Source organism: Mycteria americana, chromosome 1 (assembly GCF_035582795.1).
Source record: "Mycteria americana isolate JAX WOST 10 ecotype Jacksonville Zoo and Gardens chromosome 1, USCA_MyAme_1.0, whole genome shotgun sequence".
Classification (NCBI taxonomy): domain Eukaryota; kingdom Metazoa; phylum Chordata; class Aves; order Ciconiiformes; family Ciconiidae; genus Mycteria; species Mycteria americana.
The window spans coordinates 137,109,579-137,128,584 of record NC_134365.1 but is presented as its reverse complement, the minus strand read 5'-3'; the positions used below and the strand labels follow the sequence as shown (position 1 = coordinate 137,128,584).

At 41.9% G+C, this 19,006-nt stretch overlaps 2 protein-coding genes across 3 annotated transcripts in view; one reads left to right on the top strand and one right to left on the bottom strand.

Moving 5' to 3' along the window:
* RBBP7 (RB binding protein 7, chromatin remodeling factor) overlaps positions 1-19,006 on the bottom strand; it is a 459,800-nt gene that overhangs the window by 105,975 nt on the left and 334,819 nt on the right. The gene's annotated exons all lie outside the window — the stretch shown is intronic.
* The window catches only part of REPS2 (RALBP1 associated Eps domain containing 2), a 99,218-nt gene that overhangs the window by 65,805 nt on the left and 14,407 nt on the right, over positions 1-19,006 (top strand). For both annotated transcript variants that reach the window (XM_075491894.1, XM_075491893.1), the window contains exons 13-14: positions 53-189; positions 14,324-14,388. In XM_075491894.1, coding sequence (XP_075348009.1) covers positions 53-189; positions 14,324-14,388 — 202 coding nt within the window. The remainder of the gene's footprint in view (positions 1-52; positions 190-14,323; positions 14,389-19,006) is intronic.

The following is a 19,006-nucleotide window of genomic DNA, read 5'->3' as shown; positions in this document are numbered from 1 at the left end:
TATTCTGAAAAATAAATATTTTCTGCTTTTTTTGTCCCCTGTTCTTCCTTAGGTCTTATTCTAGCACATCAATAGAAGATGCTATGAAAAAGGGAGAAGAGCCCCCTACTCCACCTCCAAGGCCACAAAAATCACATTCCAGAGCTTCCTCTTTGGATCTGAACAAAATATTTCAACAAAACACACCAGGTGAAGTTTGCTTTCTTTCCCCCTTTTGAGACCATTCAGGTTGGCTGCATACTTGGTGACTTGATCTGTTTGCACAAATGCTTGATAGTATGTGCATATGCTCGCCTTTGCTATAGACAGCAATACACTACAGGATAGAAGAAGTTGCACTTTCTTGCATTACATCGCCACTGAGGGGAAAAATCACTGTTGCTGTAATTAAGGTGATTATAATGTTTTCTGGCATGATAATGGGAAGCTTAACATATGGTAGTCTGTCATCACTGACTGTTTATAACTAGTCTGGCTGTTTAGACAATTCTCATCAGTAACTACAATATATTTGATTTTTAGTACTGTTTATTTTTTGTAGTTCAGAAGCAGGAAGAAAACCCTTAATGTTTAAACTGGGAGAAAGTGAAATTTGTAGTGTGCAAACATTTTTGATGTTAAAGTCTTCCATATGCGTGGGGGCAATCAGAAACCATTCTTTGGGTAAAAGGAAAGGGTAATTTCTTTTGACACGGGTGCATGTTGAAGGGAGAGAAGGAAAATGTAGAATAGTAGCTGGAGTGAACTGAAAGAAGACGGCTCTCCGGTGCGTTAGTGTTTGAGCGTTCCTTTTGCCTTGCCCAGTGAGCGGTGGAAAGAGGAGCTGCTTGTCCAGGGCAGCAGTCACCCAGCATCACTGTGCTTTAGCAGTGTCCTTGAACCAGACTGGAGCTTTATGCAGTGCACACCAATCATCTGACTCAAGGCCTAGGTTAAATATGGTCATGTTATGCTTCAGAAGAAAGCCGAGATTTAACTGTGTCAAGGAATGTTTTAACTGGGCTCTCTAATGTGGTTGTTGGAGTAGAAAAGAAAGAGTTTCACCTTTTGCTATGTGGGACTTTTTTTTGTGCCAACACCAGACAGAATTCAAGATTCCTGCTATGTGTGCTGAACCCTGAAACTCAATAGGAATAAACATTTTAATTTTTTTCTGCCTTACACAGAGAAGCAATTCCTGATCTTTGACTGTGGTTCCTGTTCAGGGATGTGTTGCCTCCAATTTTGATTTCATTATACATCAAAATAAAACCCCAAACAGAGCCAAGTACACATTTTCTAAGGCAGCAAATCCTCTCAGAATCCAGATAAAAAGTATAACTGGAAGGAAGTAAACTTGGATTTAAGTTTCTCTTGGAACACAAATGAAAGGAGAATGTAAATTCTCAAAGAAGTCTTTCTGTGAAGGAAAAGTAACATCTTGCTTTTGAAATGGATCATTCTGAAAGTCACCATTGCTTTTGAAGTAACATAATGATTTCTTCTGGCCAACTTAACAAACTAAGTGTTACAGTGAGTGCAGGAAAGGATGACTTGTCCTATCAATACTTTTTGGAGGGTTTCCTTACTGGAAATGGGGCAATTAAGTAAGGATAGGCAGTTGATCGCTTGCAAAAAAAGAAAGCGCTTTGGTCACCCTAAAACTGTTCTTCATATTTGGTTCAAATTTATGGCTATTTATAGTTGGAACAAAAATGGGCTCTAGGTTGACAAAACCTGAAGTATAGCGTGCTACCAAATTGCAGAAATGTGGAAGGTCTCCCAGAGGTTCAGCTTCCTCCTGTACCTGTAGGGTATTGGCCTGTCATTTTTTGCTCTCTTGGATGTCCCCTGATGGCAATGCTAAATATTTGTGTGGTCATCTTCCTCTAATGGAGCTGTTCTGTTTTGTGTCAAAAATGTAAATACCCATTGGGAAAGAATAAGGAGGAATTTGTAGCTTTGAAGGATTCAAGGAAGAACTTGTTAGGCCACCCTGAAGGAGGGTTCCAGTTCAAATAAATCTGCGTCGTCAGAAGGAGGGGATTAAATCAACCCATCCCAGCGCGCCCAAGTACCATGGTGCTTGCTTTGCTCTGCTTTGAAGTAAAATGTCTGTGTTGGAAGTAATATTTTCAGTTCTTCGTTCTATGACGAAACATGTGCATGCTCTTTCCTATCATTAAGCCCTGAATAATTGTTATTCTGCAACATCCTATTGATAATGTGGTTTTATACAGCTGCTTTCTTTTCTTCCACTTCTCTTGTTTTGACCACCTCACTTTTTTCATCCTTTTTTTTCATCCTTTTCCCTACTGATCTTGCTTCTCAGTAGAAATTCCAGTCTCATCATTTTTGGTTACCTTTTTCATCTAGCAACAGTTCTTCCTCAGGGAGCGGTCACTGTTTCAGAGCCAAACTCTTTACCGAGGTGCACTTTGCACTTTCTGAAAAGGCGGTTTGTAGGAAGACAGAGGGATTGAGCACTGTCACCTTAAACTGAAGAGCCTCGCTGAAAAGAAAGTGTGTGTGCGTGTTTGTGTGAAGTGAATTGCATACAGTTGTATAATAACGAGCTGTATTCGTATTTCTGCTGACAGTATAAAAAGTGAAGTTGGAAGAGTTTCCATCTGCCATCGGAAGATACAGTTACAGATTTACAATATAGATGACGTAGTGGCAATGTACTATTTAGGTTTCTTGGCTATTGGGGTAATACAGCCTGGCATAAATATCGAACCTGATGTGTGTCTGTCCAGAGGTCAGTTGATTACTTTCTGTCCTAGTGTACTCTTGACTGAATTTTTGCTTTACGTTTTCTCCCTGCCTTCCTTCCTTCCTAGGTTTTCAAAAATAGTCTCATTGTCACAGCTGAACCACAAAAATTCGCTGGAATGACCATCCCTTCTAGCACCACCATATTGCCTAGTGTCAGTACAGAAAACCAGACTGTAAAATCGACCATTTTAATAGCTTTCAGGGTATATCCAACATGATTAGAATAATCCCACTTTGGTACATTAGTTTTTGTCCTACTAATTCTTGTTCAGAAATAATTCTGATTTGGGGAGTTTGGAGGGTAATCTGCTCCCACACCTGCAAAGGAGTGCTCGGTAGTATTGAGTTTTATTTTCAGTTCCTCATTGGTCATGTTGATCTATAGGTATCACTTCTTTAATTGTAAAGCAATCAGTGGTTTGGAGTGGTTTTTTGCTTATTTCATTTTTAAAGGGCAGAAGAAGAAAAATCTCTTTTCTTCAAGTAACTTCAGCCAAAGACTGTGGCAGATCCTTATAGCAGGCACTGGTTTTTTTGGGGGGGTGTTTTTGGTTGTTTTTCATTTACTGCTGCTGTATCATGTTTGCTGCCATCTTATGATGCCCCTCTCCTGGCAAGTATACACAGAGAACATTTATCCGTGATGGCTGGAATGTCCAGCAATGCATTAGCCACAGAAACTGTGCTTTAAAATTGTTGAATTGGGACATAACTGCACTTGAAGGAGGAGCCTTCATTCATACTCCATAGCTGCACTCTTCTGGCATGCTGTAACTAGTGTTACCCAGGAAAAACATAAAAAAACCCAAGAGAACTTATTGAAGGACCCCACCTTCTGAAAAGTCCATATGTGAATTTCTGTTAAGAGATGTTAAGAGACAGAAATCTCTTCTGGTTTTTTTTAATCACGTAGTCTTTATGTTAGCATCTGAGAAGAATTCAGTACTGCTAGATTCTCAATGTATTTCTTTTTGTTGAATATATAACCCCTGGCGTTTAGCCTACATATATATTAAGAAAATACTTGGCTAGGTTTTATGCGTTCCTGGAAAGACAACAGCAGGCTTTAAGCAGAAACAGAAATGTCAGTTTAAATGCATACATGACCTGGTTTACATCTTCATTTCTTCTCTAGCCCACTGTCTAGTCAAATACAACCCAAGAGCTCCCAGAGTAAGACCTGGGAGCCTGTGGTCCGCAAAGCTTTCCTGCACTGTTCACAAAGGTTGCTTGCAGAATTAGTTGCTTTCTGGGGCTCCTCGTGCTCCCTTCCGTCTGTCCTGCCATCTGGGTGAGGGAGCAGGTATTGAGGGGGCCAAAATCACCGCAGCTCAGAGCCTGGTGGTCCTGCAGCAAGGCCCTCAGCCACCTTTTATCCCCAACAGCAGCAGTAAGCTAGGGTCTGCCTTGGGGTAACTCTGGACTGGAGCAAGTCTCAGCTTAAATATTAAAACCCAAAAATGCATCCATTGTCTTCTGGCGTTTTGCTCGGTTACGTTTTCTACCCATGACAACTACTAAAGATTTTACTTCTGGGCAATTATGGGCAGTGACAGCAGTCTGGGTCTTGTTTGATTGATTCAGATGCCTCTGAAATACGTTTTATTTCCCATTTAGTTTAATTTCTGAATTGCATAACTTTTTTTAATTAACAGTTCTGTTGAACAAAGGATACTTGTTTGGAAAAGGGAATTTGCTTTGATGAAACAACAAAATTGTCATAAACAGTGTAGCTTCATGTTGATATGGAAGCAGATTGAATATCTCTGTGTAATTAATCAAAACAGCCATATGACTATTTACAAATGAATTTCTGACTGAAGATTTTCGGCACTCATTTGCTTTTGAAACTCGCCTCCTGCTGCGGCTGTCCCTGCAGTGAAGAACGCGTGGAATGCAGGCACCATTTCTTATGTCGGCTTGTAAGCAAATACTCACTGTAACCTGGATTCGCTCCTTTGGGGGTGCTGGTTTCAGCCAGAGGCATGGGGCTAGTATTTTTGGGTTTTTTCTCCCTTTTAAAATGTGAAGCGTTAAGTATCACGCTTGGTAAGGGGGAAACACAACTAGCATTTTATTGAAAGTGCAGTGTTTTCTGTTAGGGATGATGTTTTCCTAACTGCAGTCAGATCTGTAACCTCTACTTATCTCTGCTGGGCTAGTGATGGCTGCCAAACAAGAATACATCCCCTCTGCTCTAAATGTAGTGTTCACAGAAAAGGAACAAGGGAACAGGTTTATTGGTGTGCATCAGCATTCCTGTAAGTGATACCAATGTGTCCCCACATCACTTCTGTGGGGGGTTCATATACACGTTTCCCACACAGTTTAAAGTGGTACTTTTATCGTAAGACGCAGTCAGTACAGACTTCTTTCTGCACCCTTTCATTTTTGTTAGTGCTAGAGGAAGACTGGTGTTCAGCATTACATTTTATCCTCTTTTTCATACCTTTGAAGAAGACTCTTTGTTACTTCCTTTTCTTCATCAAACCTTCATTACTTCATTCAGTTAGCACAACCTTTCCTTGAATGTACAGGCTTGGTGGGTTTTATTTGCCCAGTGTGGAGATTTCTGAATAGTTAGTGTGTGCTGAGATGTCTTTGGTTTTTCATATTTGCCCAACCACAGCTGAATTTTATGTATTTCTGAATGTTTTCAGTCCATGTATCAAATAAAACAGTTCTGTAATTCGGTAGGAAAGAGGATTTGGAGAATTAAAATGATTGTTGCTCCGTTGTCATACATATTTTGATACAAAGAGGTCCAAATAGTTACCCTAACACTATTTCCAGCTGTTTTCAGCAATCTGTTTTCAGCTACATCGTATTTTTAGCTTAGTGAGCCAAATGCAGGTGACTTTCCCTTTTGGGCACATGGAACCGGGTACTAAAAAACCTGCCAAATTTAACCTAGATAAGTATGATTACGGCGTTATCTTCTGTATTCTTTTATGCTTAATTGTATTTGCTAGGAAATACCTGTGTCTATTGAGGTTACCTGTCTGCAAGTCCTAGTTACTAAAGGTAAGCTTTTAAGGGGTTATGCAGCAGGTTGTTTGTGTTACCATAACTACAGATTTTTCAGCTAACTTTTTGGTTCAAAGCCGAAGTGACAAGGGGAACCTAGGATAGTAATGTCCTTTTTTATGCTGAATGCAGACCACAGTTAATTTAATTAAGTAATTAATTTTCGGGACCCTTTCCTCTCATTGCTCTTGTATTGGTTGTGATTTAGTAAAATCCAGCTACTTTCTTGGGTAATAGGGCTGGATATTAGTCATGATGTAGTACTATGCTGTCTTGCATGTTACTGTGTTGTGTTTATTAATCAGACCAAAACATTAAATTAGGAAGATGACAATTCTGAAGGACCTTTATTTTAGAATAGCGATAAAGGCAAATACCATCAGCAAAATATGCCATTTCACTGAATATCGTTTGCATGGTATACAAGAGCTCTAACATTGCCAGCTTCATCGAGTTAAGAGTGCAGAGTTAAGTTAATATCTTTAGTTGTAAGAGTTGTAACAACAATTGCGATTTAAATTAAAAACGTCTTTTATGCATAAACCATAGAGAACACAAAATTGAGTTGCTGTTCGTACTCTTCTCCAGCACTGTATCACTTCAATGAAAATACTGTGAAATGCTTTCTTAACATAAATGTTGCAAAAACATGTTTTTGAAGCAGAGAATAGATTTTGTTCTTTTGGGACTCGGCTCCTGATCTGTTACTGGAGTTGCTGTTTTCTTCTAGTCCTGTTCTGCTTCAGAATATATGTGATCACTGAACTGAGCTTATTCTGAATAAAATATGAATGTCTTCCCTCTGATTTGAATGGAAGAGTTTTACGCCTCTCAGCCTTTTAGAATTTTTTATGAAGGATTTATGTGTTTACAACTATGTAACTTATTTCTTTGCTGAACTGGACAAGGACATAATTAAGGTTGAATAGGCTGGAGAAAATAGTGAGGACGTAAATGGATGAATGGTTATTACATGATAGGAATCTGATGGGGTAACTTATTTCTGTGTTTTTAGATTTTTAAATTTTTATGTCTGTCTCTAAGGGCTGAGACCAGAGAGTACTTGTGTGCAAACTGGGGTAAATCTTACCAGCCTTTCAAGTGTAACTGTTGCTTGATAATTTGTGTAAATGGAACTTCTTTTAAATTATTTTTTTCCCATTTTTCTAATCTTAGCTCTTGTCTTTCTGGGATTGAGGCATGGTTTACAGTCTGTTTTCATTCTGTTGCAGGTTGTTAAAAATGAGATTTTAATCCAAAAACCCCTTTCTACTGAAAATTGTTCAGGTTGAAATGTTCTCGACTGGCCCTACCGGCCCCACTGACCTATATTCATGATCCCATGTGGGTTACTGTGTCCCGTGAAAAAATGTTGGTCCATCATAGAATAGCTTTACAGGTTAAACAAGAGAGGATCTTCTATTTCTCATGTGGAACAGGGGGACAAGTTGCCTCCCTTGTGTGGGAGACCCTGGAGATGCAGTTGTCCTCAAGAAGTGTCTGAGCGGCAAGTGGGACTGGAGGGGTGGTGGGTGGTAGCTCATTGCTCTTCCCGGCTCTCGTGTGCCTGCTCGGAGTCGATCTGTGTTGGAAATGGGCACAGGTGGCAAGTGCCGGAGCCTCCAGCACTCCCACCGGGATCTCCAGAGGTGAGAAGCTCTGGCAACATGGATCTGTGGGAGGTAGGTGGAGGGACCATGCCTCCCTGTGGGTGGAGAACGAAGCTAAACGTGAAGTGAGAGGGAACAAAATCATGAATAGTTTCGTTTAAGGGAGGAGGGAGAAACAGTCCCCAAACAGAAATACACAGAAAAGGAAGGGGTAGAAAAAACAGTAGCTAGAAAATGGAATGGTTTAGGGAAAATCAGGGACAGGAAGTTAAAAATACAGCTGTTGTGGATATATGACACAAAACAGAAAACAGGTGTTTAAAAAAAAATTCTGTTTTACAGCTTTTACATAAAACATGCTGCATTTCATGGATAGGGTGTTAAAAAAAGACATCATAAAAACCACCTTTAATAGCGTCTTGCTTGTTTGATTTGAAAGTGACCCGTCAAATATGTAAGCACACCGATGTCCTAAATGAAGTCACACCTGCGAGCTCATAGTGCAGAAGCATTAAGTGCTTAAGGTCTGGCTGTATCTCTTCCTAATCTCTTGAAAATTACTTGGATAATTTTCCATGCAGTTGAGGTAGGACTGATGTTCTGTATGATTAGCACATGAAACACACTTGTGAGTGTGTCTGTGACATCAGGTGTGTGTATCACTCGCTGGGACGCAGGAAGCTTTGCTGCTGAGCGGGTTCCCAAAACTCACTGTGCAAAGAGAGGTTATTCTGGCGATGCTTCCTACAGTCTTTCTACAAACCTGATAACAAAATTAATATCAGGACTCTAAAATCTCTTTCCGCATCGCTATTACCTTCTGAGGAGACATTAGTAAGAATTATTGAAACAGATCCCTGGAAAATACTAGAATCCTTCATTAAATTTACATTCCTGGCTACAGCTTTAAAATTTTTTTTTCACGTTTCAACTATCTGCAGACATAGTAGTGAGAATTAAGAAATCAGATATCTTGAAAAACAGTTATTTCACAATCACCTTACTGGCGCTGTTGTCAGGAATGTAAATAAATGAAGGAGTGCAGAGAACGGTATTATGGGATATCGAAGTACCAATTTCAGTGAACAAGAAGGGAAGTTTTGTAAGACGGAGGTAAACAGAAATCAGCTTAGACACAGAACTTTTCTGCGGTCTGCCTTTGGCAACAGAAGCAGGAAAAGTATCTCAAAAACCTCTCAAATAGCGTCAGAGTGGAAGGGTGAAAATGCCAGCTTCCCAAACTACTTAAGGAACCGAAGCCTTGGGTAGTTTGGGGAACTGGAGAATGATTCACTCTGTTGGCTTATCTTTTGCAGATCCTTTGCTTCCTGATAAAATGAATTGGTTGGGCTTTTGTTAAACCTGACCTGGGAACTAAGCATGCTGAAGCAGTGTGTATGGATGTAAATCTGCCGTGCAACCAGCCTCTCCCTTGATCCAACAGTGCATCCACTTGAAAAATACCAAACACATCAGGCAGACTCTACCGAGGAACCCTATCAGAGTTTTCTCCCAGTTTGAGTCCCTGGATGGTCCCTGCCCAATTGCAGAAGGGGCGGTAGTGGTGGTGGCGGGGAAGCAGAACAGAAGCAAGAACCTGGATTTAGGCCATGTGGATCCAGGTCAGCCTGGATTTAGGCTGGCTTTGGTTAGGGCTGCACCCTTTGTGCAAGCCGAGCAACACAGGCCTCTCTCTCCCTGTGGGAACGGTGACTGAAATAAGAGGAGCGACCAAACTCTGGGTGCCCTTTTGATCACGGGATGAAAGGTGTGTAGGGTTTTGGCGTGAGATGAGGTCAACCTCCTTTGGTGTAGGTGGTATCTAGTTTCACTTTGGCTAGAAAGGTACAAAATGGACCTGGACCCAGGAAAACCACCCTCTTTCAGGACACTGCTTATGAAGGTGTTTGATTTGGATGAGAAGGAGGAGTACATTTTTTTTTTACCCAACAGGTCTAGCTTGTCTGAGGTGATACCCAAGGTAAAGTGATAGACGTATAAAACCAAGAAGGAAGACAGCTATAAAGAATGGAAATGAAATTAAGTACTTGACATGGAAATGTTTCAGGAAATATAATTTTATATGCTGCTGTTCTATTATTAATTAATTTTAAAAAATAGCATGCACCCAGCAGCCCAGTGTATTATGGCAGTTTTCTTCAATACTAAGAAACAAGAGGACAGGTGACTATCATTGGGTGAGAGAGGTGCAGCACATTGCTCTTACAGGTTGCTCTAAAGGATCCCAAGGGCCCAAATTTGTTCCACCCTAATTTTGGCATCCTCCCCCGCTGCTGTGTGTGGTGAGCTAAAGACCTACTTCCCATAGGTTTGACTGGATTATGATCATTTTATGTTTCTCCTTGGTCTCAGAATCACAGAATCACAGAATCATATAGGTTGGAAAAGACCTTTAAGATCATCGAGTCCAACCATAAACCTAACACTGCCAAAAACCACCACTACACCATGTCTCTAAGTACCTCATCCAAACGTCCTTTAAATACCTCCAGGGATGGCGACTCAACCACTTCCCTGGGCAGCCTGTTCCAATGCTTGATAACCCTCTCGGTGAAGAAAAATTTCCTAATATCCAGTCTAAACCTCCCCTGGCGCAACTTGAGGCCATTTCCTCTTGTCCTATCACTTGTTACCTGGGAGAAGAGACCGACCCCCACCTCTCTACAACCTCCTTTCAGGTAGTTGTAGAGAGCGATGAGGTCTCCCCTCAGCCTCCTTTTCTCCAGGCTAAACAGTCCCAGCTCCCTCAGCCGCTCCTCAGAAGACTTCTGCTCCAGACCCTTCACCAGCTTCGTTGCCCTTCTCTGAACACGCTCCAGTACCTCAATATCCCTCTTGTAGTGGGGGGCCCAAAACTGAACACAGTATTCGAGGTGCGGCCTCACCAGTGCCGAGTACAGGGGCACAATCACTTCCCTAGTCCTGCTGGCCACGCTATTTTTGATACAAGCCAGGATGCCATTGGCCTTCTTGGCCGCCTGGGCACACTGCTGGCTCATATTCAGGCGGCTGTCAACCAACACCCCCAGGTCCTTCTCTGCCAGGCAGCTTTCCAGCCACTCTTCCCCAAGCCTGTAGCGTTGCATGGGGTTGCTGTGGCCCAAGTGCAGGACCTTGCACTTGGCCTTGTTAAACCTCATACAATTCACCCCAGCCCATCTTCCCAGTCTCCTCTTCCTAGATCAAATAAGTCAAGTAAAGGAGCTACTTGGATGGTCACCATGATTGATATTTTTCAGTACCGTGGGTAATGAAAGCGCTGAAGATTTGTGTTGTCTGCTAGGGAGGCTGGAGGCAGCGCGGCATGGCCAGATAGGATGGCATGGCCTGTTCTCAGACTGTAGCATTACAGCCTGGTGTTTGTTTTAAAATACTGATCTAGCTTCAGATTGGAAAACCTGGTTTTTTATCTAGTGTGGTGTCCTGTTAGTGCTATCAGGCCTTTGTAATTGCCAAAATAGGGCAGAAAAATGGTCCTGGAAGCTTTCCATGCAGATAATCCACCTTAAAGTGTAAACATGCTAAGTAGAGCGCCATGATTTTTGAACTGAAAGCCTTATCACTATTTTTGTGGGAGTAACTAGCGCGTAAAAATGCTATCATTTACAGGAATACATGCGATATGGATACTGGATATACTTAAATCTATTTTACTAGTACCGGTATGGCCGTTCCACAGTGCTGTCTCTGAGATTTGCTGCACGTTGCTCACCCTGGTGTGAATGCCACCAAGCTGCTCAGTAGCGAGGCGACCTGTGCAGGGCTCGTCCTGCTCCCTCCAGCTCCCTCTGCTTTTGCGCAGGGTGTGAAGAGTTGTTTTCAAAGAGCGATGGCATGCAGCTTACCCAGCTCTGGGGCGTGCACCTGCAAATATGACATTTGTCTGTTTGCTGCTCTGTCCCAGGGTACTTGCTTTCATTTTGGAAAGAGGCCTTCCCCTGTATTTGGGTTCGCTTTCGGAGCTAATGTAGTGATGCCATCTCTAACAGCAAGAGACGGTCTGTGCGGGGCGGTCTCCCAGAAAGGCAGTCATTCTGGAATAGCCTAATAGTACAAGTCACCTGCTGATACACATAAAAACCTATGAGTATCTGTTAGTATTGCCCTCTTTTAGGGTAGCGACACTAGAGAAGGCTGAAGCATGCAGCATCTATCATTAAATTTTTTTTCATTGCCCTGTGGGGAAAAGAAAGTGAGGTTTTTATATAAGTTGTTATGAGTCCTCAAAAGTCAGCTAACTTTTGTCTAGCAATTGTGCTCACATAAGCATGATTACCTTTTAACAGGCCGAAGATGTTCTGCAACAGCAGGAATTTTATGAATATTTCATGAGTAGCTTATGTTAGAATTTGCAGGATTAAAAAGAGGAAACTGGGTCAAATGCACATGGTGTAAGCATCTAACTTCTTTAATGCTAAATTCATATATGTTGTATTTTGAAAGCTGAAGAAGTGTTTTTTGGGGGGTGGGGGTTTTTGGTGGTTTTGGTTGGGGTTTATTTTGGTTTTTTGTTTGTGGGTTTTTTGTTTTTTGTTTTTTGTTTTTTTTTTAATTTGACCATCTTACAGAAAAATTACTTTTCCCTTTGGAATTTTGTGGGCCAAATCCCAGGAGAATTCTGGGGTTTCACAGTGTGTGCAACCACTTCAGGAGATGCTTTTCCAGCAAGCCCAATGCCTTTCTGCATAAAGACTATCCTGCTGCTTTTCTAGGTATATCACTGGGTTTGAAGAATCGGGGAGCAAGGTCAGTATGTGTTGTATCCTCTAGAGTTGAACTTGAGGCCAGTTCTCAATGGATGCAGCTCCTGCAGTAAAGCTTTTGAGGGCCTGCTGGAGCATAAGCCAGCACATAGAAAAATGATGAACCCTGGGGGGGCTGCGTACATTCGGGGAAGGGCTGAGGGAGCCGCTGGGGCTGGTGCCTGCCTGCAGCACCGCCGACCCTGGCCCCGTGTGCCCCTTCCCAGGGACCCCCGTGCTCGCGGCAGCAGTGCACTCTGTAGCTTCATGTTTGGGCTGCCAGGGGCTCGTTAGGAAGCGTGCGTGGTCCATGCTCCCCCATGACGTTAGAGCTGTTTGGAGAGCAGAGATGATACCCTCGCAGTGATAATCACTAGTGGTCTTGGGAGGGTAAGGTGCATGCAGGTTTTTTCCACGGAGCGTCGCAGCACAGTTGGCACAAGGTTTCCTGAAGATAAACGTACCACGTTGGGCATACGTACTTGTCCGCTATTACAGCGTGCAGCTGATGGACCTACAGAGGGCTTGTGTTTGAGTTGGATGGTGTTTTCAAATATTGTTATTAGCTGTAATTGCCAAAGCCACTGCCAGTGCTCAGATAAATGAAAGGAAGGTTTCTTACTCCAGTGTTCCTTTCTAAAGATTAGTTGCGCAGAAGAGATGGAGAGAGTAGCGGTGGCATCATGCTGCTATTGCAGTGCCCTTATAAACAGAACTAATTGAACTCGAGAAAGGATCCTAATGACCGTATTTTTCAAATCTCTCTTAACCTGTAGGTGTGTTAGTGGCTCCCTTGCTTAACCTAAGTTGGGTTTTAATTGTTCTGCCTCTCTCCTTGCACTGTGTGCAGTGATATTAGGCTTCATTTGATTCAGGAGATGATGATACAGAAGATGTAAAAAACCCCAATGTATTATAAGCCTCTCTAGAGCTGTATATAGTCAATATGACTGTTCTCAATGTTTTCACCCACACATTTTTACTCTCATGTCACCGTTGTCCTTAATGGTTAATATCTTTTGTCTTTGTGTTTTCAACCATGTAGACTTTTTTAGACTTGGTGTATAAAATATGTAAATGGCTAAGCTGTAACAGGGCTCGTAATGGTCTTTGTGGCTTTTAAAAATATGCATGGAAATAAAAAGTGTATAACTGTAATTGCTTGCTTAGCATTATTGTGGTAAAAGGCATTTCGAAGTTTAATATTATTGAGGTTTTTTGCTATACAAATAACCACCAGTGCAAGATGGACTGTCTGATATCTTTGCCAGTGCAAGTGCTGAGCGCTCAGTGCGATAGGAGCTTGGGGAGGGTAACCCACCTAAGGACTCCCACCAGTCCTGGTTGGTGTTTCTGTGCTAGCCTAGTCCTCCTCTCTGCAGCTGCCTTTGGAAGCTATCATCTGTCTTGTAGTTTTGTCCCATGATGGGTTTTAGGTATTTTAGGGGAACTGAGAAATACAGTGGCTGGACCTACGTGATTGTTACCCTCCCTTTGTGCTGGCTCAAACTAAAAGTTGACGTTGCATTATGTTAAAGGGGCCTCAGCTGACCATTAGGGTTTGTCTTCCTCCCCTTATTTCTCCTCCTCCCTCCAAATTACCTCCAATGAGTAATAACATGCAAATATAAAACATAAAGCCAAAGAAACGGATTTCTTTTTGGTTCATTTAAGCTTTTGTCCTATTAATTCCATGGCAGATGTTTTCTTTTTAAGGCTGCACACCATCACACAGTGTGCTTTATCTGGAATGAACACTAATGTCTACATTGGATGCTAAAGCATCACTTTTAAAAAAAGCAATAATGTTAATGACAAAGAGCAAAGTCCCAAGGACAAGTAGACCCTGTTTCTGGGGTTCTTTAACTAGAATTGGATTGTGTTAGCTACAGCTTTTGTGGCTGACTGGCTTCCATCTCTGCTTTTTATCATAACATTGCGGGTTTTTACAGCAATTAATCACTGCTTATTCACTACTCATGAAGTCATTTCAAACAGGGTTTGCTCCATAAAGATCAAGTTTGGTTTCTGTTATTAAAATGTTGAATACTGTCTCTTCACTAGGAATTATCATGGAAATTAATTCTGGTTTTATTTGGAATTAAATTAATGTGGTTTTGTCTGTTGTTTTTTGTTTTTTTTTCTTCTTCTTTTTTCACTGTTCAGCTGTGAGGTCTGGCTGGCTGCCCCCACCACCGCCTGCACTGCCCCCTCGACCTTCTGTATCTCAGGTATGGACAAAGGGTTTAGCACTTTGCTGTGTATTATTCACTTATTTATGTTACTGTTGCAGTGGTTAGCACAAGTTGGCTTGGACATGGCAGTTGTTCTTGCTTCCAAGTTAATGCAAATCCGCAGTTTGCTCTGCAGTTCCATACATGTCCTTCTTCATTGGTCTGTCTAGCCGCTGTGTTGTAATGTCAAATTAAAGACTAATTAAATCTCTTTGTAGTGGAGCTGACATGCACCCACTAGACAAAACTGTAAATTAAAGGCTAGTAAGGCTAGTCTACTAATAAGAGTTTCATGCCTGAAAGGCATGGGCTTGATACCTGCTATTTGCCTCTCAAGCTTAAAATGCTCAGAGGGCATCTGCTGAGGGAGCCACAGCATGAAAGAGTGTATGTCACCCATGGGTTTAAAAAATAATGCTGAAAGGAAGCGAATGCCATGTTAGTTATGTTATTAAGTTTCAAACTATTACTGGCATGCTTTTGTTTTGCTTTCTGGATGGGTTTTTGTTTGTTTGTTTTTAGAGCATTGCACAGCCGCAGCACAATGCAAATTGACTATACCACGTGTATAGATCCAGATACTTCTTCATGTTTTAGGAAATGATGGAGGATCAGTGTCTTGTTCTTATGTTATTGTTGTTTCTGTTAAGTCTTAGGCAGCACTATGCTTCATATGTTACTCCTTTAGGTGAGGTGTATAATAGAAAACAAGTCTCCAGGGGAGCTAACAGCCCATTATGTATAAAAACTTGGTGAGGTACCTTCATTGGGCCAGAAACAGTCCTCACTTGAGTTTTGGACCTACTTTTAAGAGTCTGCTGTTGAACACCTCCTGCTGCCCAGTGCTTAGGATAGAAATGATAAAAGGCTTGTAGCCACCCCCAGCTCGTCGCTCTCTTCCTCTCCCCAGCCCTCTTTAGCACCTGAGTGCAGCTCGTTTCTACCTTGAGGACCGTAGAGCCTTCTGCTTTGAGCTTGCGTGCTTCCTCTGCGTCGCAATGGCTTTAGCCACGCTGCTAACACCACATGCTCCTTAGTGCAGCCATCACGTTCCTGCTTTGTCTAACGCTGCCCGGAGAGCAGTGTTTTCCGCTGGCTTCTCCCGATCCCGCAGCGCAGCTCCCTGCCTTGTGCCTGCCTGCAGCAGCTGCTGCTGCAGCCCTCGCCGGCCCTCCTGCCGCTGCTTGGACTTGCCACAGTGCGCCGGCTCCATGCACTGCAAGCCCTCTCGCTGCCATCAGGAAAAGCAGTAACTATAACAAATCCTGTTCCTGGGGAGAAAAAAACCATTGTTTTCAAGCAAGGTTCTGCTAATTTTTCATTTTCTTGTCCTGTGATAGATTTGCGTTTCCTTAGCAGGGCATTGAGAAGGGACGTTAGTTTATTTATGCATGGCCAGCAGCTTCCTTACCACATCACAAATACTGAACCAACTGCTCATCCTACACTGGGCCATGCAGAATATAGGACCTTTCTAAAATGATAAACAGAAGAAGATTCTCATGTGAAATTCTTGATCCAATGCTCTCCAGTACAAAAGTCTGTTTTCTGAAAGAAAGAAAAAAAGTGGCTTCTGTGTCTGCTCAGTAATGAATATATAGCTGATGCTTTGCTTACATGCATCACTTACATTCACTGAATTTATTTCTGATGATTTTTAAAGCTATTTAATCAAATATCAAAATATTTTTGTTCTGACATGTAGCAAAAATGTACATAAAAACAGTTCGTGAAAACATAATAAACTTCACGCTCATCACATCCTGTTTATTTTTTCTCCAAGCGTGCCTTTCTGTGATAAAGGTAACAGACAGTAGGGGAGTATGTGTGTTGGGGTCAGAATTCAGCTGAGCTGACCCTTACGAATAGCATGTAAGCAATAGTAAGCGTATGGATTACATTAGTCCAGTGGGGCCCTTGATTTAAAGACCACGAAGGAGTTGGAAGGAGGGATCTGCTTTCAAAACCCAGGCAGGGTCAAGAACTGAAGAAAAGCCATGATACTGAAATGACACATTCAGCTTTTTGCTGTTTCAGGATTTACCAAACACTTCTTAAATTTCCGTCTTAACTTATTTTTCAACAATGTTATTGAAAATCCTTTTTTATTGCTGTAACATTTTGCTGTATGCCTGCAGTTAAGCAATGTGAATGACAAATGTAGCTTGGAAATGAAGCGAGCCCCACATATTTCAGGTGGCTGCGCACCATGTAAGTATGCTCACGGTGTGATTATTTTGGCTCAGCTTTGGAAATCAGTCGATGGAGGAGGAGAGGGAAATAATTTCTTCTGAGGACTACAGTTTTCTATGGATGGCTGAGAAGCAGCCTGGACCGGCTGGCTCTTTAGAGTGAGATTAAAGGGCTCATGGGATGTAAAGGCCAAAGTGCATAAAGAGAGGTATCGAGGGGTAGGTATTACATTTCAGCAGAGCAGAAGTCCTTCTGTGAGCTTAATCAATAGCAATATAGAAATGGTATCTTGACCGTGGTCCTGGGTTGCTGTTGTTTTTAGTAGAATTTGCTTCAACCTTTAGGAAAACATTATTTTTCCTGTCAGAATCTCCAAGGTAATCAAGCTCAGTAAGTTACTGAAACACTGGTTATTCAGGGTGCGCCAAATGTCTCTAGCCATATCACGACTCTGCCTCCATAGTGCAGCCAGCTGAGTAACGCGGGAGAAGGACTGCATCCCGGGGGGAGTGCAGCACAAGGTAAGGCTCAGAGCTAATACTGCTGTGGCCTTGACTCCAGAGCTCAGCGGATGCACAGGCTTACTGTGAGAGGCTCGAGTCTTGCGGTCCTGCGAGGACTTGGCCGGTTTATGGGGAAATACCAGCAGGGCTGGCTTCTCTGCTCTGGGTTGCTGCATGCCAGCCCATGCCGTTCTACACCTCTGATGGGTAGACACCTTTACGTGGCGTCGGCTGCATCTCCTCTTACCTCTGTGATGGGTTTTAGAGTTGGTGGAGTAACTCTGCATTTCTTTCTTCTTGATGGCCTCTAAAAGGCTATGGTAGCTCCATCGCCTTGGGATCTTTCTCCATTGACAAAGTCAGCATTGTATCGACTTTGTATCAGCCCACAAACTGTACCCAAGTTTTCCTCAGAGCTTTCACCAGACATTTCTCCGATGCACTGGTGCTTTCATCTGAGGTCCCTATGGTGACTGTAAATAAATTTAATAAATAAAGATGGACAGAAGGCAAGTTTACATAATGTGGATACACCATTATCTCCAATTTGTGATCTTTTAACCCGAATTCCAACCCTTATCTCTCTGCGCTGCAAGCCATTTTGAATTGATGTTTCCACTAAGACGCTGTGAAATGCAGTATGAAATGCTTTATTAGAATCCTCAATTCATGTTGCTTTCCTATTAAAAAAAGAAAGTAATTCAAGTTTTGCCTAAACTCTATAAAGGGTACTTGGAAAGATTATGTATAGAAACAGGTTTATACAAAGACTAGAGTTTTGTTTTGGATAAGATGTTATTTTGAAGTGTTTTCCTTTTACTACTGTGTATATGCCTGTGTGTAACTTCATTGACACCTTCTGTAACCCCTAGTAGCACGTCTCACACTTAGTAAGTCTGCAGTAGCTGCTTGGATTTAAGCATAATTTTATCTGTATCAGTTTCCCTATTTCTTCAGACCATAAATATTTAATATGCTGCAAGCTATTGTACAGACTTAGGACACTGGCAATGCCTTACCTCTCTTGCTCACTTCTCATGACATGCTATAGTTATGGCTTTTCCACTCTTTTTTTATTATTGTTTTTTGTGGGTTTTTTAAGTGTTTTTAAGTTTTTAGGGTTTTTTTTGTCATCTCCATCGTCGTCCCCCCACCCTGAGTGATGGTATATAGAACAGATAACCTGTAGCTTGTTGAAATACCTACTGTGTTTTTTTCTGGGCTTGTAGAGGACTGCATTCAGTGGCTCGGGTAATTTTTTGGGATCCTGTGTTCCTAACTTAATGGTAAACTTAAGTCATCAAGGAGAAATGGCATAAAGGTGGCCCCAAAACTTTTGTGCAGACCCAGAGCTGTACATGGAAAATTTGTGTAACCTGGAGGCAGTAAGAATCACGGTGGGAAGGCAATAGCATATGTAGCTGATTTGCAGTGACATAGCTTTCAGATAGGAAATAACTTTGGGTGCTCATGAATAACACTCCACTGGAACCAAACATGTGTATGCACATCTCATATAAGCCTCTGTTGTTGGTTTTTTTTTAAATGGAAAACAAAATAGTACTTTATTACTGTTGGCTTTTAAGCCTACAGAAGTCATTTACCACAGCTGCTTACTGTGGGAGGTTTAGTGGCATATTTATGCTAATAGGAATTACGGATGAATGCTGAAGAGCAAATATAACTTTAGGATTTTATCCAACGTCAGCTCACTGTCTGCAACGTTGCCCAATTATATCAATGTTCCTTTAAATTACTCTATTTCGGTACCTTCCTGTCCAGTAATGAAGGCGTATCTTCAGTTCTGCCCGTGCTACATAAGGCGATTTGAAAACAGTGGGACTGGAAGAAAACCCTGTATATCTTGGCTGAAAAAACTGATGTTCCTAGTCTCTTTTCCCAGAGTCTAAATTTTAAGC